Raw genomic sequence first — 25,317 nt, 5'->3', positions numbered from 1 at the left:
ATATCGTTTCCGGGTCACAAAGTTTCGGTGACGTCAGAAGCGTAGGTTTTAGTTGCCAATCGGTAGAGGGCGTTGTATTTTGTCCCCCATGTTTTTACTTGGTTTGGGAACACTTGCTAATTTGTTGTCATCGTTAATTTGCTTTTTGACCAAGCCCAATGTTGTAAGTATTCTAAAAATAGATGTTTATATGATAAAGAATAGTTGACTGATAGTTTGTATTGAGAAATGATTTTAAATGATGAATATTTTGGTGAAAATTTTGTTACAAAAGTTGTATGAATTATCGCTCATGTTCAGTGAAAGTTTTTCGGTGTGTCTATGTACATATGTATAAGTACAATACTGTGTGTGTAGTGCGCGAAACTTGACCGCAGCACGCACGTGTGTTGATTTAGGCTAGTAAACGTTTATTTACATAAGATATGAAAAGTAAATGGTACATAATTGCATGAAGTTTGTTAGTGATGATAATTCATGCCTTTATGATAATAGTGGTAATTTATGTCATAATAGTCATGCTTAAGTGGTATGACTGAAAGTAGGTCAAAGGTTACAAGCTAACCTAGGGATGCCTTGCTAGGGGCATATTTTCTGTAGCCTTAGGCATGGCTGAATGTGTTTTTAATATAGAATTTTGGATATGAGAAACAAATGTGAGAATTTAATCATACCTTGATGTTTCAGTTGAGGTTATAGTTACAAAATGGTTTGTTATTGTAGTTATTTCATTCGGAAGCAGCCTAATGATGAATACCGGTAATTGAGAGCTTTATGATAACAACATAAGAAACAAATAAGGACAGTTGTTAGATTATCTGGTCAGTTGATGTCTTAGACTCGTGTACAATTAAAGGCTTTGTGAATGTATAGGTATTGGATTATTAACGCTACTTTCGACAATTGTACAAGTTTTTCATGACATTCAATTTATGATTGTTTATTGTTTCATTAAACTGCAGGTCGAATCATGCATTCAAGAGTTCAACAATTGGTATCGCAACTCGGTTTGATTTTGTGACTTGCTAACGATGGACATACAAATTAATGAGACTTAAACGTCACATACACAATGCAAAATCAAAATACTAATATGATATCCAAAAACACAGGTTGTGTGTCCGGACGATCAAATTTAGAAAGTCATTTGGAAAAAATTACAAGCGAAGTTTCATAAATTTTTGGTACAAAACGTTAGGAAATATTATAAAGAACAAAACAGAAGATGATTACAAGTATTGAATTCATATTTTTAGTGTAATCCAAAGACAAAAAAGAAGGCTTCAAAAAGATAAAGTGTCCGGACACCCGACCCCCCATCCTACAGGATATCATGCATTAATAAAAGAAAACAAATTAAGCACAGAGACCCAGAGTTTACCTTGGAGAGAGTGACAGAGAGAAAGGGACAGGGACACCCAAGGGTTCATTACATGCCGCCGCGCACAGAAAAACCAAGCCATAGAAGTCGTGTGTTGTGGACCCAAGAAGTGAGATCCCAGCATGCGCGACCCACTAGTTAGAAATCCACTGCCAAACGCGGTTCGTGGTGCGAGGTTAGTATACTAATACTAACCTCGCAATACGTGTGAGTGGGACAGGGACAGAGACACACAGAGGTGTGAAAAGGATCATGAGTAATTTTTTATATTTCCTTTGAAACTAAGGCTTGAGTTTGTCCTTTTTAATCCACAGAAAGGTTCCACCAGCAATGTAGTGTTTCGCAGCAAACTATACAGAGTTGATACACTTTACAATTTGTCATGATACAATATTTTCAATATGCATGTGATGACCACCTAAACTGCCATTTGACCACCTTAAGTTCAGTCCAGGGTGCCCGGCTGACTTCCAAAAATTAAAGTTTATCGAGAGGCCTGACATGTGAATCTGATCTGCTCAATTTTCTGCACAAATGAGACGAAAACTAGGTAAAACTGATAACTATTTTCGCAGATATGATGCTTTGAAAATTAGGTGGTCGATAAGGGGTAGTTGCAACCATACTCTCCAAAATGGGGTAGAATAGCACTCCAAATAAAAGGGGAAAAAATAAATTATGCACTTAGGCCTACCTCGATATGGATGAGGTCTAGCATGACACAGAATCCTGACATCGAGGCAAAAACTGGACCCTCAAAAGAAGGAAAAAGTTCTGTCTCATTCGTTTAGGAAAAACGAAAAACAAAACAAAATGGCCAATCGATACCAAAACAAACGTGACATTAGACTGAGTGACATTAGCCTTTGGCTTAGGTAATCATGACATAGTCATAATAGATCTAAGTAACACGTCTATTTTTCCTTTTTTTTTTGAGGGTCCAGTTTGTGCCTCGAGGCTCGATGACGATGTCAGGATTCTGAATCTGACCAATTCTGAGTCACGATACTTAGATCTTCATCCATTATAATCGAGGTAAGTGCATAATTCATTTTCCCCCCTTTTATTTGAAGAACTATCGCGACCCCATTCTGGAGAGTACCCAGTTGTTGTGTCCGGACGATCAATTTTAGAAACTAAGAAAGTCATTTGGAAAAAATTACAAGCGAAGTTACATCAATTTTTAGTACAAAATGTTAGAAAATATTAATAATAGAGAACAAAATAGAGGATGATTACAACTATTGAATTCATATTTTTAGTGTAATCTTAAGACAAAAAAGAAGGCTTCAAAAATATAAAGTGTCCGGACACCCGACCCCCATCCTATATGTTTGACTAACCCAGGGAGCTCCGGCCCGCTCCGCGGGCCGGAGCTCCCTGCCCGGCCCCTGGCCTGGGTTAACTTAATGTTTGACTAGCTCCCTGCCCCTGGGTTTAATACATGCGACTGGGACTCCCACGGCCACGGGCCGTGGATTATCGATAACGTCACCCGTCGACTTTCTTTCGCCCGCCCGTGGGCCGGATACCGTAAATAATTCTACAATCAAAATCACGATTCTAACAACATTCAACTGATTTTCTCGAGAAAAAAAGTAAATACCTTGTAACTCGGATGCAGGTCAACGGAATATCATAAACTTTCGTAATCGTCTCCAAAAAATAAAGTTGGCCGACCCTGGCCTAGACCCTCGCAGCAAAACCAGTCGTCAAGCTGCGTTGCAAGCCAACACCGGTAATCAACACTAGAGGGCATGCATAAGCATGCAAGATTAAAGGAGAATGAAACTCTTGGAGCAAGTTAGCTTTTGTGAAAGCAGAAAAATCAAAGAATAAGATCAACAAAAGTTTGAGTAAAATAGGACTAGCAATAAAAGAGTTATGAGCATTTGAATGTTGAGATCACTAATGCTATGGAGATCCTCCCATTGGCAATGCGACCAAGATCTGTGATGTCACACACGTACAACTCTCCCATTTGGACACTGAAAATATACCCCAAAACATCTCTTTTTGCTCATTCTAATCATATGACAAACGATTCATCAATGATATAATGTTGTGAAACCTCTGTTCTTGTCATCTCATAAAGAGAACACCTCACCATGTGATAGACTCTATAAAATTGAGAATATAAGTGAAATAAGTACTAGAGTATCGAGGGAGTTGTACGTGTGTGACATCACAGATCTTGGTCGCATTGCCGATGGGAGGATCTACATGGCACTAGTGATCTCATTATTCAAATGCTCATAACTTTCTTATTATTCATTCAATCTTCCTCAAACTTTCAACAATATGTTTCTTTGATTTCTCTCTTTGATATGGATTCAGCTGGTTTCAAGGGTTTCATTCTCCTTTAAGAGCTCTATATATTCACATGTGACATCCGCTATCTCATCTTGATCTAGACGAGGATGAAATATTTATTGGTCATCTATTCATTTAGTAATTCATTCATATGCATATTCCTTCATTCATTTGTTCAATCATTAATTTATCCATCCATTTGTCCATATCTTCCTTCCTTCCTTCCAAAATTGGAAATTCCAATAAGCTATTGGACCATCATAAACCAATAAGAGTATTGGTCTCTTTTAGTTTCAAATTTTCAATAGGGAAAATTAAATATTTGACCAATATAGAAATCATCAGAAAATTATAATGATCTGTATGAAATTTTCTGATGGTCCAATAGAAATCCAACATAATTTTTTTGATGGTCCAATAAAAATCCAGCAGAAATTTTCTGATGATCTAAAAGAAATCCAAAAACAGAAATTTTCTGATGATCTAAAAGAAATCCAACAGAATGTTTGAGTTGGCACTCTAGCTACTACTTCCATTTTTCAACATTTTGTTTCCCTGTTCATGTTCATCAAAACTCACTTCCATTTCCCTGATGTCAACTTTTCTTGGAAACAAAATTCATTATTGGCGAGTGCATCGGGGCTGTGGAACAGGAGGGCTTCCACACATTTTGAAACGACACCTATAGATTTTATATCATACATGACAATTATACTTTGCAAAAGAAATGGCTCCCATACTAAATGATGCCAATATTTCAAATTAAATTTTGATGATGATAATAAGAAAAAGAAAAAACAGTTGTATAGCAATGTTATAGTCATTTATTTTGCCAAGCTGATTCAGAAGGGCCATATTAATATGAATGACAAAGAAAGACAAATTACAAAGACAAAACCTCCAGATTATAACAACAAAATATGTACTTTAAGTACTCGTAAACTAATAATAATATTGACCATTTATATAGTGCAGCTACTCTACTGCGCTTAACAATTGGTATCATAATTATTATTACCCCGGCTGTAGCCAGGCTGCCATACAGGCACTCAAACATTTCTTCCTACCAGGTACCCATGGCCATTCACCTCACCTGGGTTGAGTGCAGCACAATGTGGGTAAATTTCTTGCAGATGGAAAACATGCCATGGTTGGGAATCGAACCCACATCTCCAAGATTGAAGACGATATTTGTAACCAGTAGACCATATGATGCCCCCACAATTGATACATGTAGAGTTAATTATATCACAAGATTTTTTTATCAAATCATAAGAATCGCTGGCACACTGAGTCACCAGACTACTAAAATTCTTTGATCATAAGTTTCAAAATGTATCAAAATGTTTTTGTCAGTCATGCAGGTTTTAAAACCAGTTTAGTCTCTGACTACAGGGGTGGGCCAGATTCACTTCACACTCGCAGAGACCATCCTCTCACCCTCCATCCATTTATTCAGTGTAACCTTTTTCCTCACCCACTCTCCTACTTGCTTCTTCAATATCTTCTGTGGTTACCTTTCCCCTCTGTCTGCCACCTCAAACTCAAGCCCCCGGCACACAACTGGAAATTACATTCAAATCCCATCTTGGAACCATTATGGATCATGGACGTTCATAATCTATTCTTATAAATTCCAGAAAATCCCTAAATTGTCAAAAATATACTAGATTAATAATAGCATGGCAACAAAATTACACATGATTTTATAGCTTTCTCTCAAACTATTACCCACTGCAACTAGCTTACTATAGCTTTAACATCAACTACAAGATAAATCTTTGTTCAACTGAAAAAGAATCCATTACATACCCTCTGTGTTTCTTTCCATGGTGTGCACTGTGATCCAGCACCTTTGAATGTGCTTTTTTAAAACAGATAAATTGTGCTAAACAAGTGCTTTTCATCATCATCATCATCACTGTGAGAACATGAAAACATACCAAGGGCGGATCCGGGATTTTCCTTAGGGAGGGGGGGGGGCATTTTTTCCCCAAGGAAAATTTGACCAGCAAGCAAAGCAAAAAAGCCCTCCCCCTTTGATCCCCCACTGAAACATACATATCATGCTGACAATTTGTTCAAGTAATCAGTCTTAATTTGAGCCATTTTTCCCCCAAAAACTTTTGATTGGTCAAAAGTAAGGCATGACTGCAATGAATGAATCCAGACATAACTCTACATGAGTTTTAGCAAACATATTTGCTAACCCACTTACAATGAAATTAACTTGCGAATTGATACTAAAATGTGTTTATTAAACAATTATAATGTAAATTACTGAAAAGGTGTTTTGAATTGGATTTGAATGGAACTTTTATAGGATTATGATATCATTGACATCTGGATTCTTTAATTGCAGTCATGCCTCAATTTGGCTCAAATCAAAATTTACATCACTGCAAAGTATACCTCCTGGTCATCCAAGCATAAACACATACCTACATAAATATGGTATCAAATCATTTAGGAGAATGTAGGCCAGATGTAATAATCATGTGTTCATGACATATTTTTTTCCCTTAAATTGGGGATTTGTGAGGTGTCAAGTTTTTTTACTCACATGGTGTAGGCCTATATATATATATCCTATTGAATTTGCACACAAAAACGTTGTTGAGCTTTATCTGAATGAGTCATTTATACTTTTTATCAAGGCCACCTTTGCTTTATATTCAATGTGGGAACCGCTGGGATGGATAACATAAAAACAAAGACTATCAGACTTCTGTAATTGGTCATATTCCACAAGGTCAATATAAAAAATTGCACATGATGCTTGGAATGATATCTACTATGGACAAAGGTTCATGTTTATCATTCATTCTTCAAACACAGGAATTTCCATTAAATTTCTACTCCCAGCAATTCGGTGGATTCACAATACGGTGCACCATCTATCGGTTGCAGCGGACAGGCCAAAATTTGCAATGCATCATAGGAAAAGTCGACATCTTTTGCGTGTGCTAGTACTAAAGTGAATGCATGCATGTGATTATTCAGCGCTGGCCGACACAGCTTTACCGGATATGCTGTATACTTGGGTCCAGGAGGTAGGAGATAAATTTGCCTGTATATTCCTTTGTAAAATTTAGACTGTTTTTGGTGAATTCTTGCCATATGGTTTTCATTTTTGAAGCACTTACACTGTGCGCTGCCTAAGCCTGTGCGCGATGTCGACCCCAAAGTTAGAAATTTTGCCTGTTTGCTGCAACCGATAGATGACGCACCACATTGTGAATCCACCGAATTCAGGGTGTATGGTAATTTGTGCGTTTCATAATACATGTGTACAACTTCCACCCTTATTGTGACAGCACTTGTTTGCCTTAATCCTGAGAAATTTGTTGACAACATAGTAAATTAACAGTACTCAACATCATGTATTAAGTGCAATGTTTCTCTTAAAAATTGATTACAAACCACATTTAAACATTGCAATTTTGTTAAGATCTCACTTAGTAGATCAATCCTTATGTATCTCTGTGCTTGGAATTCATTGCTCAGTGAAATATTTCTTTAATCTTTCATTTCTTACTCACAGACCATTCTAAGTTGTATGACTGAGGAAGAAGGGGTTGACTCACAAGCCTCTTATGTTAATTATGAAACGCACAAATTACATTCATGTCAATTTCTTTGAAAATATGGCAGATTTTGTTGGCATCTATTGGTAACAATTGGGAAGACACTTGTTCTTACAATGGTGTACTTCAAAATATAGACAAAGAGCCTCATATGTTAATCATTGTTGAGCAAGCGTACAGAGTCATCAAAATGAATTTCTCCATCAGTTCTAGCCTATCATCTTTGAAAAGACTGACATCAGTCAATCAAACTTCTTGAAAAAGAATTCTTGTAGAATTCTCTGCTTCTGTTGGTAGTGGATAGGGAGATATTCCATGATTCTTGAAATATTATCTTCTCACAAAGACTAAGAACCCAGATCATTATAGTGGTCATCTAACTTCTGTTCCTAACAGTTCTGGGTGTTCAGTCCAAAAATTATTCCCAATAATGTCCTTATGAATTTTCTGAACAGTCCTCCTTGTTTTTTTCACTGTCTTTTCAAACTCTGTTCCTTGTCCACTCGTGACTTCTTCTTCTACCTGAAGAAGAAAAAAAGATATAACATGATATACAAAACAAGTCAATGTTACAATATACAGAAACTTTCAGTTTTTCAAACTTATATCATGTTTGCAATATAGTGATTAATCTTTCTTGAATTCTTCATGACAACTACCCGGTAAGTGACTATGTGTATATATATATGCAGCATCAGTAAGCTACATTATTTTGGGTTAGACATTACCACAAAATAATTCATTTTGTGATATAGTATCTGTACAAATTCAATGAAAAGAGAGGGGGAAAATACCCCCAAAATAAATAAGAATCGTCAAAATCTTGGAAAAATACCATGCTTCATTAGAATTTGCTGAATCAAATTTATATCAAATAGGCAAATAAATTTTTTTTTTTTTTCAAACTTGAATGTTTATGTCCAAGTAAGAAACGTGTATGCTCAGCAGCATGTCTGCAGCCAAGATCATGACATGATCAAAAGTTACCTCTTGCTTTCATCTTATTCTCAGATTAAATGGTATCAATCACTGAATATCCTATTGCAAAGTTAGTCCTACACAGTGATGTACGCAGGGGGTGGTTACAGGGGTTCAACTCCCCCCCTAAATTTTTTGATACCCAAATCCCCCTCCTCCCTAAAAAATTTTCTAAGACTTATTTTTTTGCTTTTCAAATTTTTTTGAGGTACGAAACAACATAAAATTTGTGGTGATTTTTTCAGGGGGGTGTCAACATTCTATTCAGCTTAACCCCCCCCCCTTTAAAAATCCTGCATACGCTACTGGTCATACATACCAGGTTCCACAGGAGAGTAGTTCCCTTGCGGAATATTTCAGGTTCATTGTTGTAATTGATGTTAAACTCTGAGAAGAGGAGCTCATTCTTATCACCTGATACTGTCCCCTGGGAAAACAAACAGAGAATTCTACAATAGTAAGAGAGTTTTTTCAAGATTGATTATGTAAAGGGAAAAAAAAAATACAATAAAAAATAGAAAATATGTTTGGACTTAGATTTTCATTACTACTGATTGCATTTATGTGGTTTGACTTTGAAAGGAAAAAGCAAAGAAGTATGGAATGATAAAAGGATGTGATAGGATAATAACTTTACTTCAACTCTATGAGACTTAAGTATAATCGCACATCATACAACTAATTTTTCAATACTAGTGACTAATGCCTAAGTCAGATATCCTGAGACTTCATACTTCTGTTCAACTTACGTGAAATTAATAAAAGATGTTATTAACACAAGCTTAGCATATTCCGGTCAAAACCAAGTATATTACTTTCTATGGAAGGCCGACTTCTGTATGCAAAATCTACTCTACGAATTTGAAGAAAAAAAAAGGTGTACACACTAAAGAAATTGAATTTCATGAGGATATGCTTCAAAATCCTATGGGCAGATGCAGAGTGAAATTCTAGATATATCGATAAATTAAATGCTCCTTGTTTTAGCCACCGCTTTTGAACATTGTTTAACTTTTGTCTTGTTTTTATTGTAATATCTTCAATTCGGTGGTGTAACCAGCCAACAGCTTCTCAACAGTATGAATGTATTTGCTTGGTCAGTTAAATATATATGCAACAAAATGGTAGTGAAAATTTCTTAGCTTCCCAGTTACATGTATATGAAATATGATGCAAACATGACAAATGATTTTGCAGAGATCATTGTAAATCTCATGAGAGATCATTGAAAGACCAGGCAAAGTCCATAGAAAGAATTCGGAAAGATCAATTGTTACATAAAAGATCTCTGAAAGACCATTGAAAGATCTAGAAGACTAGTCTAAGCCCAGTAAGACAAGAAGTACCAATCACTTTTTTGGAGTTCTTTGAGGGGTCTTTCTGAGCCATTCGACAGAGATGACAAATTTCAGTGATCTTGGAGACTGCTGTAAGACCTTGCCAATTTTTGGTCTTTGAAATGTCCTTCAAAGGTCTCCCCTCTGTGGAATGGGGGCCTAATAAAAAACTCTTGGTACATTTGAAACAATTTAGTTTTAAATCAGTATTATTTCTACAAGGTACAAGTTCAAACCAAAGGAAAAACTTTGGTGTGCAATTCAAGCCTTTGCCGATGTGTAGTTTGCACATTTAGATCCATTATTCATCTTTATCCAAGAATATTATGATGACCATGTTTGGTAGGATTCCCAAATTCCCTCCCTCAAACAGTGTAAGTATGTTACTTCATGGATGAATTAAAAATGTTCTGTCTGTATCGGATCCTGCAATCCAATGGCAACGAACATGAAATCCTCATATTTAATTGGCAAATGAGCATGGTTACCACGGTAATTACCATTCTACTTTTATAGGGTTTATTCCAGAGTTTATAATGAATGAAATGTACTTAATGCAAAAACCAGCCATTCATAAATGATCTACTTTGTCTAATAATACAAAATCAATACTTTGGCTTGTGTGGCTTAAGTTTCTTGCAGCCGTATGTAAGTAAATTGATATTTTGCCTACAAAGTTGATGACACCTAGTTATCTATTGGAATGGCAAGTTTCTTAATCCAATTCTCCAGCTTTATGAAATTAAAGAATTTGAATTTTAAACTGATATATAAAATAAAAGGGTTTTCTCAACAGAAGAGGGCTATTACTACTCAGAACTTCAGAACTAGTTGTGTTTACTCTGGTCAACAGAAGTGACTGATGGTTGGTGACAGTTAAAGGGGAAGTTCACCCTGATGAAAACTTTGTTTTAAAAATAGCAGAAAGATTAAGAAAGTTATTAGAATTTCAATTTTTGAATTTATGATGTCATAAACGATTAGCTGCCCCATATGTTATGTAATCTAAAATGCATAAATATCATTTTTCAATTGTATGTGATGACTTATTTTCTTTTTTTCTTTTAGGAGCAAGTTTTTAAAATGATTTGTCTATTGATACAATGAAGGTACAATTAAAACCATTTTCAATTTTCTGAGAAAATGACATTTCACTAATTTGTTTATACGTCCGTCCTAAGGGACGTATTATGGTATCACGCTCGATGTCCGTCCGTCTTTCTGTCTATCCATCCGTCTGTCCGTCCGTTAACTTTTCCTTATAAACGCGATAACTTCAGTTTAACTGAACCTAGGCTCATATGATTTGGTGTGTATGATACTAGCATGGATCCCAGGAATCCTATTGATTTTGAGGTCAAAAAGATCGAAGGTCAAGGTCACAGTGACATGTTTTCATTTTACCCTTCTGCAGTCCCTTTAAACGCGATAACTTCAGTCTAACTTAACCTAGGCTCATATAATTTGGTGTGTATGATACTAGCATGGATCCCAGGAAGTCTATCGATTGTGAGGTCATAAGGTCAAAGTGATATGTTTTCATCTTACCCTTCTGCAATCCTTGCTAACGCGATAACTTCAGTTTAACTTAACCTAGGCTCATATAATTTGGCGTGTAAGATACTAGCATGGATCCCAGGAAGCCTATTGATTTTGAGGTCAGAGGGTCAAAGGTGAAGTCGCCACCTTCCACTTTTCTTGCCTTACCAATAACTCCAATATTCCGCGTTACAGACAGGCATATTATGTGCTCGCCTTAGCGACACTCTTGTTACCATATGATATGCAGGAAAGCTGCTCCCATATGACGTCACAATTCTAATAACTTCGCCAATTTCTTTTTATCATTTTTTCTTCTATTTTTACATTAAACATTTTTTCATGGTGAACTTCCCCTTTTAGGTAATGTGAATTGCTATATAACACTAGAAATAAAGAAAACTTACCTTTAGTCTCTCTTCGGCTTCTTTGGGTGAACAACTACCTTGCTTGATTAGAGTCCAGAAACAGGTATTATACAAATTATTGATATGACCTACAGGAAACAATAACAAATTAATTATTGTATGATTATATTATGACAATGAACAAGTACATGTAGTTGACCAGTGAGATGATATCATAATCAAGCACATTAAATTTGTCTGAGCACTCAAAGACTCACTTATTATAATTTGCAAGAAAACTACCAGTTGTACCAATAGAAACCCCCATGGTAGGGTCACAGGAGGTCCACCATGTATTAAAAAGCAGAAGATATTAATGAAGGCTTTGTGAAAATACATATAAAATAACATAGATGGATTTTAATTATTTTTATTCATGCTGATCCAAGTGAGCTCCTCCTCCCTAATAAATTAGAGTTCTGTAAAATGACATTTTCTCAGAAATTTGAAAATTAGTTGGAGTTGCTTCACTTCATTACATGTACCTGTAGAATATTAAAAACCTGAAAGAATGATGAATTAAGGAACTTAATGAGAAAGATGCTTGCCCTGTCATAATGAAATTGAAATGTAAAAATCCAGAACTCTTTTATTCTTTTATGGAGTTTCACTACTTTACACTAAACAATCATTAACACAACTCTCCCAATTTTTGCTTTGATTTAAATCAGGAAAAAGTTATTTTTATATTTAGGGCTATTTTTCACAACTCACTGTCTAAATCCACAACAAACGTTAACATTGACATGAATGGGGATTTCCAGCTTAGTTTCCAGGGTTCTTTTAACATTTGGAGGACTTAATTGCCCCAGCCTCCATGCAATTTTTCCCTTGCTTTAAATCAACTTGAATCAAGGTGGAATTCTCCATAAATGTGTAGATTACCATGGGTGCAATAGTCATGGAACTGGTAATGTGAACGAACCCTCTGGCCTGTATTCTGAAGTCAGGTTTAATTTACACCATGGTATAACTCTGGAAAGCCAAAAATATCAAAAGTTTCCTTATATTCTATGTTTCTTATGCTTACTGTGCTCTTTTCTAACTCGTGAATGGTTGGGAAAGCTATCTTAATATCACTCTGAAACAATTAAGAATGATTTGAGAGAAAAATGAGCTGATACATTGAAATTGTACTGCTAGAGATTTATGCCACTACTGGCTATCCCGACTTCAGAATGTGGGCCTATATGTCCTATCGACTTACAATCAGCCTGTCTCCAGCTGAGATAGTCTCTAAGGTTTTTGTTTGATGGGTACAAGACACACCGTCCATCAAACGCTGGTGGATACTGAAGAGGCTTATCAGAGAAGAACTTGGGCCAAAGGAAGACAAATGATGATGAAAACAGTGATGTTATGGTGGTAGATAGCTTGCTAGAGGTAAAAAACAAAGTAGAAAAAAATTATGACCCTCAACTGTGGTAATGGAAAAAAATTTGAGGTATCACGCTTTCCATCACCTAAATTACATGTAGCCATATGATAGACTATAGACCTGCAAATGCATACCAAATTTATTATTCAAATGGTTATGAAAGAGGCACTAAACTATTAAATGTGAATTAACCCTAATAACTTGACATTTTTCGCCCAGCGAAATTTAAGAATACTCCCAGGGGAATGGCCCCCAAGAATTCATAATAATAATAATAATAAATAATGACTATACCATTATAACTCTTAATAACATAATTTCAAAGGGACTAATATAACATCAACAAGTGGAACGCCTCTGGCAGTCTCGCCTGCATCACGCGATTTAATATAGCAGCAGTGCTAACTTTGAAAACTACTATAAAATAATCATTCACAAAAACACCATTCAAAAGAACATAATGACATAATACCACGTTCACTGACCATAAATGACATTTGAACGGTGACTTAAGACTTGTCAACTACACCCATGTCCACATTTCATTCACTCTATCCATAAACTTTCAAAGTTATGATGGCAATTCAACAATTACCCCAACATGGCCTAAGTTTATTGACCTTAACTGACCTTTGACCTTGGTTTTGTGACCTGAAACTCACAGGGGATGTTCAGTGATACTTGATTATTCTTATATCCCATGTTTTATGAACTAGATCCATTAACTTTCAGAGTTAGGATGGTAATTCAACAAATACCCCCAACACGGCCAAAGTTCATTGACCTTTAATGACCTTTGACCATGGTCATGTGACCTGAAACTCGTACAGGATGTTCAGTGATACTTGATTACTCTTATGTCCATGTTTTATGAACTAGATCCATAAACTTTCAGAGTTAGGATGGTAATTTAACAAATACCCCCAACACGGCCAAGGTTCATTGACCTTAAATGACCATTGACCATGGTCATGTGACCTGAAACTCGCACAGGATATTCAGTGGTACTTGATTAACCTAATGTCCTAGTTTCATGAACTAGATCCATAAATTTTCAGTAATTCAACAAATACCCCCAACTTGGCCAAAGTTCATTGACCCTAAATGACCTTTGACCTTGGTCATGTGACCTGAAACTCAGGCAGGATGTTCACTAATACTTGATTAACCTTACAGTATGTCCAAGTTTCATGAACTAGATCCATAAATTTTCAAAATTATGATAGTAATTCAACAAATACCCCCAACTTAACCAAAGTTCATTGACCCTACATGACCTTTGACCTTGGTCACGTGACCTGAAACTCTAGCAAGATGTTTACTAATACTTGATTAACCTTATGCCCAAGTTTCATGAACTAGGTCCATATACTTTCTAAGTTATGATGTCATTTCAAAAACTTAACCTTCGGTTAAGATTTTGAAAATAATTCTCCCAACATGGTCTAAGTTCATTGACCCTAAATGACCTTTGACCTTGGTCATGTGACCTGAAGCTCAGGCAGGATGTTCAGTAATACTTGACTGACCTTGTGTTCAAGTTTCATGAACTAGGTCCATATAATTTCTAAGTTATGATGTCATTTCAAAAACTTAACCTTAGGTTAAGATTTGATGTTGACGCCGCCGCCACCGTCGGAAAAGCGGCGCCTATAGTCTCGCTCTGCTATGCAGGCGAGACAAAAATTAATACCATCTTTGTGAATCTTATTTCTTCTCCTCAAAATGTTGATCTATTATTAAATGGTAGCTGCCAAATAAAAATCTCCTTGGTTACCTTGCTCTACGGCCATACTGTGTTGTGTCCTTCTTCATGACAAAGCTATATTCATCACTCTGACCGTATGCCAAGATGATATCTTTAAATTCTGTCATTACACTAGCAGCAGATTCTGACATCAACGAAAGCCCTCGTAGGTCATTGGGTTTCTCAAAGCCATGAATATCTGAAAACCTAATCAAATAATGTGTCCAGTGATTGAAAATAAGTTCCGAGAAAAATAAAAAAATCATGTTTGTATATATTTCATTTGATGTATGACTTTTTGATCATTGAATATCGACAATAAAAATGCAAACAACTGGTTAATATAATTTACCTTAGTTACTAAAAATCACTGTTACATTGATCTACATGTAATCTCAACATTCATCTCAGCTGTGGTCTTGTGAATATGACAATGGTCTTTTAATCAGAGAGTTAAAATCCAAGCAATGGCAACTTTCCTTCAGCAAGAAATCACCAACATTGTGCTGCACTCAACCCAGGTGAAGTGAATTCCATTGGAACACATACAGATTGATTCATCTAATATGCTGAGTGCTGGAGGCTTGAGGTACAGCCGGGGTAATAATAATAGTTTGCCTCAGAATAGATTTCTAAATGATAAGCTATAAATGCCTAGATTTAACCTTGTTAATCTTATTATTTGGCTCACAAATTTCACACAAATATAACATTTTGTCAATATTACTTGCTTTTCTATGTAATATTTTTAATAGAATGTGGAATAATACCTGGATTTGAACAAAATGTGACATTCAAGACACAATTTTACTCATCCTGACAATTCACTAGATTTAATTTAAGATAAACCACTACTTCTTACTTGTGAAAGTTTTTTCCATCTATTCTGACCACAATCCAAGAGTTTGGTAGGAGCTTGTCTACCGTCTCAAATTGGCGAACATACTCAAACTTGCTCTTTGCCATTTGCAATGATATTCCAAGACCTCTGCTCTAGAGACTGGAAGAAAGTAATCAATGCAATATGTTATTGTGATTTGTGAAAAATGAATGAAAATGAATGAAAATGAATAATTTAATGAACATTTATCTAAACATAAAAATCAAAACAGCTCTGCCAAAAAACAAGGCATAGACTTTTGACAAGGTACATGTACAATGTACCTCATGCGGGCAGCTCTCCTCCTCACCATTTTATGTTTGGGATTTAAAAAAAAATTAAAATCTAAACATATATTCTCGATCTACCGTAACTTAGATAGCTTGGTGCATGCAATAATGTACTTAACTGAATATTACAATTTAATATTAAATCATGGTGGATACGACGTGTGATGAAATTATTGGCTCATTCACTAAGTTAAGTTAGGTAGGCTGTCAGCACCAAATTCCATAATTTTATATCTCAAAATAAAATCTACCAAGTTAGAACTATACTAGACCGAGATCTGCTCCACTTGGTCATATCCCTGCTTGGCCTCTCACTCCCATCCCAGCCAGTATAAGCTTCCTAAACTTGGCATTTTTAATTGTATTAAACATTGCTTTCAAAGTTCTTGAATAAAATTGCCATCTTGTCAGGACTCAGGACACTTCAGTCAGACCACAGGTCCCTATGCTAATGAGCTAATAGGCTTGATTCATCAAAATACTCGTTGCTTAATCCTCCTCCCTGCAAAATCTTGTGAAGCGTGAGATTTTTTTTCTCTAAGAATTTACCTACTTCATCCTCAAGTCAAATTTTAAATATCATCGCACCATTGGACAGATTAAATGTTTCTCTTTCATATCAAATCGTAAGATACTTGCATCGGTCGATAAATATCATAAAGATCGCTCGATAAATATCATAAAGCGATCTTTATGATATTTATCGACTGATGCAAGTATTTTACGATTCATGATATATATCGGCCGATGCAAGTATTTTTCAAAATATAAGTTGGCACCGCTCATGATATTGTCGCCCTCTATACACGCGTCTGATATCTAGGTATCAATAAAAAAGACGGCAAGATGGCGACGATAACAGACCGGGTAAGTCATTTTTCAAATTTACTACTAGTATATTTATTGAATAAATAGATGCACCGTTATCAGATTCGGGGGGTAAATATTGTTTTGGCCCATTTACTTTAGTTTGGGCTCTAAACCCTAAGTAAAATGTGTGATTTAGGTCTAGTTTCATCATGGGAAAACCTACGGTATGAGTAGAGCAATGCCAATGGTCATGGTATTGGGTAATAGTAATTGGTATCCCAACCCTAGCCATAAGGACTCCATGATGATGTTTTTTTAATATTCTTCTTCATCACGGAGCCTTGACACTCTTCCCATAGACGCAGAAGCGAGACCTAGACACCCGGATGGATTTCCCTAGGAAATCAATAGTTAGAGGGTTAAATTGGTTTGTACGGGTGAATTTTATTGTTATTTGAACCTACAAATGCCTAATGCGTATGAGGGAAATAACAAGATGGCCAAAATAGCGTTCTCGTGCGCTTATATATAAGCGTCATTTTTTGTAGCAAACTGCTTGTATTGTTCTATATATATACAAAGGGGGAAATTGTAGCGAACTAGTTCGCTATTTTTCTGATATCCTCTACATATACACGAGATTGCGAACGAACTAGTTCGCAATTTCTCATCTCCTCTATATATTATACAACGTGTCAAACTGTAGCGAACTAGTTCGCAATTTTGTGATCTCTTATATATACAATACAGTATATACAAAGGGACAATTGTTGTGAACTAGTTAGCAATTTTGTGGTCTCTTTTATATAAAGGGGATATTATTGCGAACTAGTTCACAATTTTGTTATCTCCTCAACATATGGGGATTCTAAATTGTTGCGAACTAGTTAGCAACATTGTGATCTATATACAAAGGGAGAATTGTTGTGAACTAGTTCGCAATTTTGTGATCTCCTTAAAAGACAAGTCCACCCCAACAAAAACTTGATTTGAATAAAAAGAGAAAAATTCAACAAGCATAACACTGAAAATTTCATCAAAATCGGATGTAAACTAAGAAAGTTATGACATTTTAAAGTTTCGCTTCATTTTACAAAACAGTTATATGCACATCTCGGTCGGTATGCAAATGAGGGAACTCACTCACTATTTCTTTTGTATTTTATTACATGATATATGAAATATTTTGATTTTCTCGTCATTGTCATGTGAAATGAAGTTTCATTCCTCCCTGAACACATGGAATTCCATTATTTTAACATTTTGTGGTTCAGGCAAGGAGGTCCTAATTGTCAAATTCGTAAAAAATTGAAATATTGTATAATTCAAACAATAAAAAACAAAAGAAATAGTGAGTGAGTGACATCATCAACTCTCTCATTTGGATGTAACTGACTCGTTCATATAACTATTTTGTTAAAATTAAATGAAACTTTGAAATGTCATAACTTTCTTATTTTACATCCGATTGTGATGAAATTTTCAGCATTGTGCTTGTCTGATTTTTCTCTATTGATTCAAATCAACATTTTTCTGAGGTGGACTTGACCTTTAATATATATATACTGTAAATGGGGAATTGTATGACGTGGATGAATCACGCATATGAAAGGGGCTTTCAAATGTGTTCAGAACTGAACACGTTTGATGGTCCCTTTCACACACAGTTCGCAACAATTCCCTCTCGTATATTATATAGAGGAGATCCAAAAAATAGCGAACTAGTTCGCTACAGTTTGACATGCTTTATAATAGAGAGGAGATGAGAAATTGCGAACTAGTTTGCAGCAACAATTCCCCCCTCGTATATATATATGTAGAGATCAGAAAAATTGCGAACTAGTTCGCTACAATTTGACAAGCTCTATAATATATAGAGGAGATGAGAAATTGGGAACTAGTTTGCAACAATTCGCCCTCGTGTATATGTAGAGATCGGAAAAAATTGCAAACTAGTTCACTACGGTTTGACACGTTCCAAAATATATAGAGAGGAGATGAGAAATTGCGAACTAGTTTGCAACAATTTAACGTCATGTATATGTAGAGATCCGAAAAATAGCGAAATAGTTCGCTACAATTTCCCCCTCGTATATATGTAGAGGAGATCTGGAAAATAGCGAACTAGTTCGCTACAGTTTGACACGTTCTATAATATATAGAGAGATGAGAAATTGCGAACTAGTTTGCAACAATTTAACGTCGTGTATATGTAGAGGAGATCCGAAAAATAGCGAACTAGTTCGCTACAATGCCCCCTCGTATATATATAGAGGAGATCCGGAAAATTTCCCGTTCGTGTATATGTAGAGGTCCGGAAAATAGCAAATTAGTTCGCTACAATTTCCCCCTCGTATATATGTAGAGGAGATCCGGAAAATAGCAAACTAGTTCGCTACATTTCCCCCTCGTATATATATAGAGATCCGGAAAATAGCGAACTAGTTAGCTACAATTTCCCCCTTTGTATATATAGAGGAGATCCGAAAAATTGCGAACTAGTTCGCTTCAGTTTGACACGTCGTATGATATAGACTAATACAAGGAGATTGCTACAAATTTTGACGCTTATATATAAGCGTTGAAGATCGCAATATTTGCCATCTATAAAATACTGTGCGTATGAAGGTTCCAAAAATTGGTTAATAAAAAAGTGAAAATTTTAAAATTTAAGGTTTCTTACCAGACCGATCTCATGTAGATCCCTCGATCCGTTTGTCAACAAAGCAAATACAATAGGTCTGACCCTTGAACCGCTTCGTTATGAAGTACATTCGATTACATCGCTAATTGAATGTACGTCATAACGAAGCGGTTCAAGGGTCAGACCTATTGTATTTGCTTTGTTGACAAACAAATCGAGGGATCTACACGAGATCGGTCTGGTAAGAAACCTAAAACTTTTCACTTTTTTATTAACCAATTTTTTTAACCTTCATATGCATTAGGTGTTTGAAGGTTAAAATATCAATAAAATTTACCCTCTAACTATGGATTTCCTAGGGAAATCCATCCGGGTGTCTAGGTCTCGCTTCTGCGTCTATGCCTGGAAAGAGTTAGTGTCAAGGGCAGGCTCCATGATGAAGAAGTATATGTCAAAATATTAAAAAAACATCATGGAGTCCTCGACTGCTCAAGACTAATCCCGACCTAACCCAGGGAGCTCCAGCCCGCGCAGCGGGCCGGAGCCCAGGGGCTTACAGTGTAATTCACCATACCCACGGTAGTAGCGTGAAGTATGGTCTAAATAATTATTCGAATAAATAGTTAAAACAGAAATTAAGCACTTACCACGATTATATGGATGAAGGTCTAACGAGTGGCAGCTTCCTGACATCGAGGCACAGACTGGAACCTCAAAAAACGAAAAGTTCTGTCGCGGTAACTCTCCTTCTTTCAGAATTCATAGCAAAATGGCCGTTTGAGACCGGTACCGAGGGTGTAGGGCGCATGCGCGAATTTGACAAAGTCTATATGCGCTAGTGCTATAGCTAGCCTCGGTCTCAATCGGCCATTTTGTTTTGAATTCTGAAAGAAGGAGAGCTACCGCGACAGAACTTTTCGTTTTTTGAGGTTCCAGTCTGTACCTCGATGTCAGGAAGCTGCCACTCGTTAGACCTTCATCCATATAATTGTGGTAAGTGCTTAATTTCTGTTTTAACTATTTATTCGAATAATTATTTAGACCATACTTCACGCTACTACCGTGGGTATGGTGAATTACACGGTAAGCCCCTGGGCTCCGGCCCGCTGCGCGGGCCGGAGCTCCCTGGGTTAATCCCGACCCAGGCCAGGCTCCATCATTCATGGAGAGTAAGCCTACCGGTACTTTTATTAGAAGACTGATTTTTACCCTCCAGAAGCCTCCAGGCTAATCGATCTAACGTTAGGCCTACTTGAAAATCACCCAATGCAGACTGCAGTCACTGTCCAGTATACCGCCCATTACTGGATACTATTAATATACCAAGTTGTTGTGTGTCCGGACAGGTTGTGTGTCCGGACGATCAATTTTAGAAAGTCATTTGGAAAAATTTACAAGCGAAGTTTCATAAATTTTTAGTACAAAATGTTAGGAAATATTATAAAGAACAAAATAGAAGATGATTACAATACAACTACAAGTATTGAATTCATATTTTTAGTGTAATCCAAATACAAAAAAGAAGGCTTCAAAAATATAAAGACTAAAGTGTCCGGACACCCGATCCCCCATCCTACATGTAGTACTAGTAGGATGGGGGGTCGGGTGTCCGGACACTTTATATTTTTTTTTGTCTTTGGATTACACTAGACACTAGTAAAAATATGAATTCAATAGTTGTATTATAATCATCTTCTATTTTGTTCTCTATAATATTTCCTAACACTTTGTATACCCAGTTGTTGTGTGTCCGGACAGGTTGTGTGTCCGGACGATCAATATTAGAAAGTCATTTGGAAAAAATTACAAGCGAAGTTTCATCAATTTTTAGTACAAAATGTTAGGAAATATTATAAAGAACAAAATAGAAGAGGATTACAAGTATTGAATTAATATTTTTAGTGTAATCCAAAGACAAAAAAGAAGGCTTCAAAAAGATAAACTGTCCGGACACCCAATCCCCCATCCTACTAAAAATTGATGAAACTTCGCTTGTAAATTTTAACAAATGACTTTCTAAAATTGATCGTCCGGACACACAACTGGGTATACGTAATGGAGACATCTACGGTACTCACAGACACAGTCACTCACAGCCTAACTTTAGACAGGAATAACCGTCGTTTCTGGGGATTTATTCAACAATTTCTGACATTTTACTATAATCCCCATTTACCATGTATTGGTGAGTGAGCCAACGCGGTTCAGCGGAACAACCAAAATACAGACTGAAGCTTTTGGTCTACTCACAGCCTTGCCACCCCGGGAGTTGAGCGGTCAAATTCAGATCAGCTCAGCGTCCGCAGTCAACTGCTGAGATGTGCGGGCGAGAAGAAGTTTGCACATTTATAAAACATCATCGGAATTTGTTTATCACGTTGTACGGTGTCATTAATGATAGTTAAATAGATATCGAATAAATTAGTTAGGAAGTTAGGGTGTTACTAGCTACAGAAGAAGATCTCAATTTAGTGACGTCTCGAAAATGTTTGATCCAGCAGCCGGCCTTTTGCTCAATGTGGGATAAAGATACCGTACCGGTACCAGGCTGAAGCCAGCGCACAAACCCAGCGCACAGAATATAGTGCAGCAAGCCAGCGAACAAACCCAGCGCACAGAGCTATCGCGATACAAAACGCCCAGCAACGTGTGCGTAGTCTATTAGTTGCAGACCCTAAATACAGCTTAAATTCACAAACGTCTCGAATATTGTCATAATGCGCACGGAAATGGTTTTTAGTTAAAAGGCATAGTTACCCAAACTTACCGTGATTCAAAAATATGGAATTTCCGTTATGCATTATTCCACATTAAGATTGCTTCAAATATTAGTATATGACTGATAACATTTATGACATGGCAATGGCATATGCAGTGCAGCTGAAAATAATACAAATCGAGAAGAATCAAACACGGGATCAAACAAAGTTGGTAAAACAATATCGGACAAGGATAACAGAGTTATGATATTTTAAAGATCCGCATTTCGGACAGTTCTATATGCATTTCTTTTTTAACATTCAATGGAGAAAAGTAATATCTTCTGTATACTTATTCCCACTGTTTTAATCATAAGAAATCATGATTATTCAAAGTTCCTCCTCCTAGAATTAAAAATATTGCATCAAAAATATTAAAGCATTTGTTCATTAATGGACATTATTTTGATATAAGAGACATTACATGATTAAAAAAATGATTTCATGTAAGAACATTTTATATAAGCAAGACGAAAATTGGAACACGATCGAAATCATAATCACTCAATGGATAGTCATGACTGCGTGCATTTTATTTTCACAAAATACTGCTGACTTCAATATTCATTATCAGATTTTGATGATTGCTTCCGTATTCTCCTTTGTAAATTTAACTCTTATTGATAACTATATTATTCCCAGCGCGGAGGATGAATCCATTTTATGTTTTCTAAGTTTCCTACATGTATCAATATATTTTTTAATATTCCCTTAAAAAATGCATCAATTAATGATTTTATGTGAAGGATCAGTCCCTCTCACATGGGCCTTGAACCAGGGGGGGGGGGGCAGACCCACATTACATTCTCAATAAAAATTAAATACTGAACGACCTTGATCCATGCATCCCCTGCGTTTCGAGAAATCTTAGACCCCGTCCCCCCTTTTCTGTGCACCACTGTTCACCCCTAGATCGATGGAGTGATTAATAAAGATCAATTTGGTTGATTTTCAAGACATGAAATGGTTATTTTGATTAGCGGCGAATTTATTTCCAAACCAAAGTGGAATTGTTGGAATACACATAGCACGCGCTATGTTTTGATCGACGCACCCCCCACATTTCGGGGCATCGGAGACCCCGTCCCCCTTTTCTGTGCACCAATCTTCACCTCTAGATCGATGAAGTGATTAATGAAGATCAATTGGCTTCATTTTCAAGACATAAAAAGGTGATTTCGATTAGCGGCGAATTTATTACCAAACCAAAGTGGAATTGTTGGAATACACGTATATAATACATAGCATTTTCGTCCATGCCCCCCTACCTTTCGGGGCATCGTAGACCCCGTCCCCCTTTTCTCTGCACCAATGTTCACCCCTAAATCGATGAAATGACTAATAAAGATCAATTTCGCTGATTTTCAAGACATAAAAAGGTGATTTCGATTAGCGGCGAATTTATTACCAGCCCCCGGCCACCAAAGTGGAATAGTTGGAATACACGTACATAATAAATAGCACGCCATAACAGCTCGCGCGATATTTTCGGCAATGCACCCCGACCTTTCGGGGCACCGTAGACCCCGTCCTCCTTTTCTGTGCACCAATGTTCACCCCTAGATCGATGGAGTGATTAATGAAGATCAATTTGCTTCATTTTCAAGACATAAAAAGGTGATTTCGATTAGCGGCGAATTTATTACCAAACCAAAGTGTAATTGTTGGAATACACGTATATAATACATAGCATTTTCATCCATGCCCCCCCTACCTTTCGGGGCATCGTAGACCCCGTCCCCCTTTTCTCTGCACCAATGTTCACCCCTAAATCGATGGAATGACTAATAAAGATCAATTTCGCTGATTTTCAAGACATAAAAAGGTGATTTCGATTAGCGGCGAATTTATTACCAGCCCCCGGCCACCAAAGTGGAATAGTTGGAATACACGTATAGCACGCCATAACAGCTCGCGCGATATTTTCGGCAATGCACCCCGACCTTTCGGGGCACCGTAGACCCCGTCCTCCTTTTCTGTGCACCAATGTTCACCCCTAGATCGATGGAGTGATTAATGAAGATCAATTTGCTCCATTTTCAAGACATAAAAAGGTGATTTCGATTAGCGGCGAATTTATTACCAAACCAAAGTGGAATTGTTGGAATACACGTATATAATACATAGCATTTTCGTCCATGCCCCCCCCCCCCTACCTTTCGGGGCATCGTAGACCCCGTCCCCCTTTTCTGTGCACCAATGTTCACCCCTAAATCGATGGAATGACTAATAAAGATCAATTTCGCTGATTTTCAAGACATAAAAAGGTGATTTCGATTAGCGGCGAATTTATTACCAGCCCCCGGCCACCAAAGTGGAATAGTTGGAATACACGTACATAATATATAGCACGCCATAACAGCTCGCGCGATATTTTCGGCAATGCACCCCGACCTTTCGGGGCACCGTAGACCCCGTCTTCCTTTTCTGTGCACCAATGTTCACCCCTAGATCGATGGAGTGATTAATGAAGATCAATTTGCTTCATTTTCAAGACATAAAAAGAAGATTTTGATTAGCGGCGAATTTATTACCAAACCAAAGTGGAATTGTTGGAATACACGTATATAATACATAGCATTTTCGTCCATGCACCCCGACCTTTCGGGGCATCGTAGACCCCGTCTCCCTTTTCTGTGCACCAATGTTCACCCCTAGATCGATGGAATGATTAATGAAGATCAATTTGCTCCATTTTCAAGACATAAAAAGGTGATTTCGATTAGCGGCGAATTTATTACAAAACCAAAGTGGAATTGTTGGAATACACGTATATAATACATAGCATTTTCGTCCATGCACCCCCTACCTTTCGGGGCATCGTAGACCCCGTCCCCCTTTTCTGTGCACCAATGTTCACCCCTAAATCGATGGAATGACTAATAAAGATCAATTTCGCTGATTTTTAAGACATAAAAAGAAGATTTTGATTAGCGGCGAATTTATTACCAAACCAAAGTGGAATTGTTGGAATACACGTATATAATACATAGCATTTTCGTCCATGCCCCCCCCCCTACCTTTCGGGGCATCGTAGACCCCGTCCCCCTTTTCTCTGCACCAATGTTCACCCCTAAATCGATGAAATGACTAATAAAGATCAATTTCGCTGATTTTCAAGACATAAAAAGGTGATTTCGATTAGCGGCGAATTTATTACCAGCTAGCCCCCGGCCACCAAAGTGGAATAGTTGGAATACACGTACATAATAAATAGCACGCCATAACAGCTCGCGCGATATTTTCGGCAATGCACCCCGACCTTTC

The 25,317-nt window shown here is 36.9% G+C and overlaps 1 protein-coding gene across 2 annotated transcripts; it reads right to left on the bottom strand.

Moving 5' to 3' along the window:
- Positions 1-6,332: 6,332 nt before the first annotated feature.
- On the bottom strand, positions 6,333-21,816 carry LOC129273312 (probable tRNA(His) guanylyltransferase). 2 transcript variants are annotated; one of them, XM_064107688.1, is made up of 7 exons: positions 21,468-21,816; positions 15,530-15,667; positions 14,698-14,874; positions 12,750-12,919; positions 11,543-11,631; positions 8,579-8,686; positions 6,333-7,803 (listed from the first exon to the last, which is right to left on the bottom strand). In XM_064107688.1, the coding sequence occupies exons 2-7, from the start codon at positions 15,631-15,633 to the stop codon at positions 7,654-7,656; spliced, it is 798 nt and encodes a 265-aa protein (XP_063963758.1). In that variant the 5' UTR covers positions 15,634-15,667; positions 21,468-21,816; the 3' UTR covers positions 6,333-7,653. The 2 variants fall into 2 exon arrangements, with proteins under 2 accessions (XP_063963758.1, XP_063963757.1); XM_064107687.1 differs by having other exon boundaries at positions 21,542-21,811.
- Positions 21,817-25,317: the final 3,501 nt, after the last annotated feature.

The sequence above is a fragment of the Lytechinus pictus genome, chromosome 12, assembly GCF_037042905.1.
Source record: "Lytechinus pictus isolate F3 Inbred chromosome 12, Lp3.0, whole genome shotgun sequence".
Classification (NCBI taxonomy): domain Eukaryota; kingdom Metazoa; phylum Echinodermata; class Echinoidea; order Temnopleuroida; family Toxopneustidae; genus Lytechinus; species Lytechinus pictus.
This window is presented reverse-complemented; position numbering and strand designations above follow the sequence as displayed.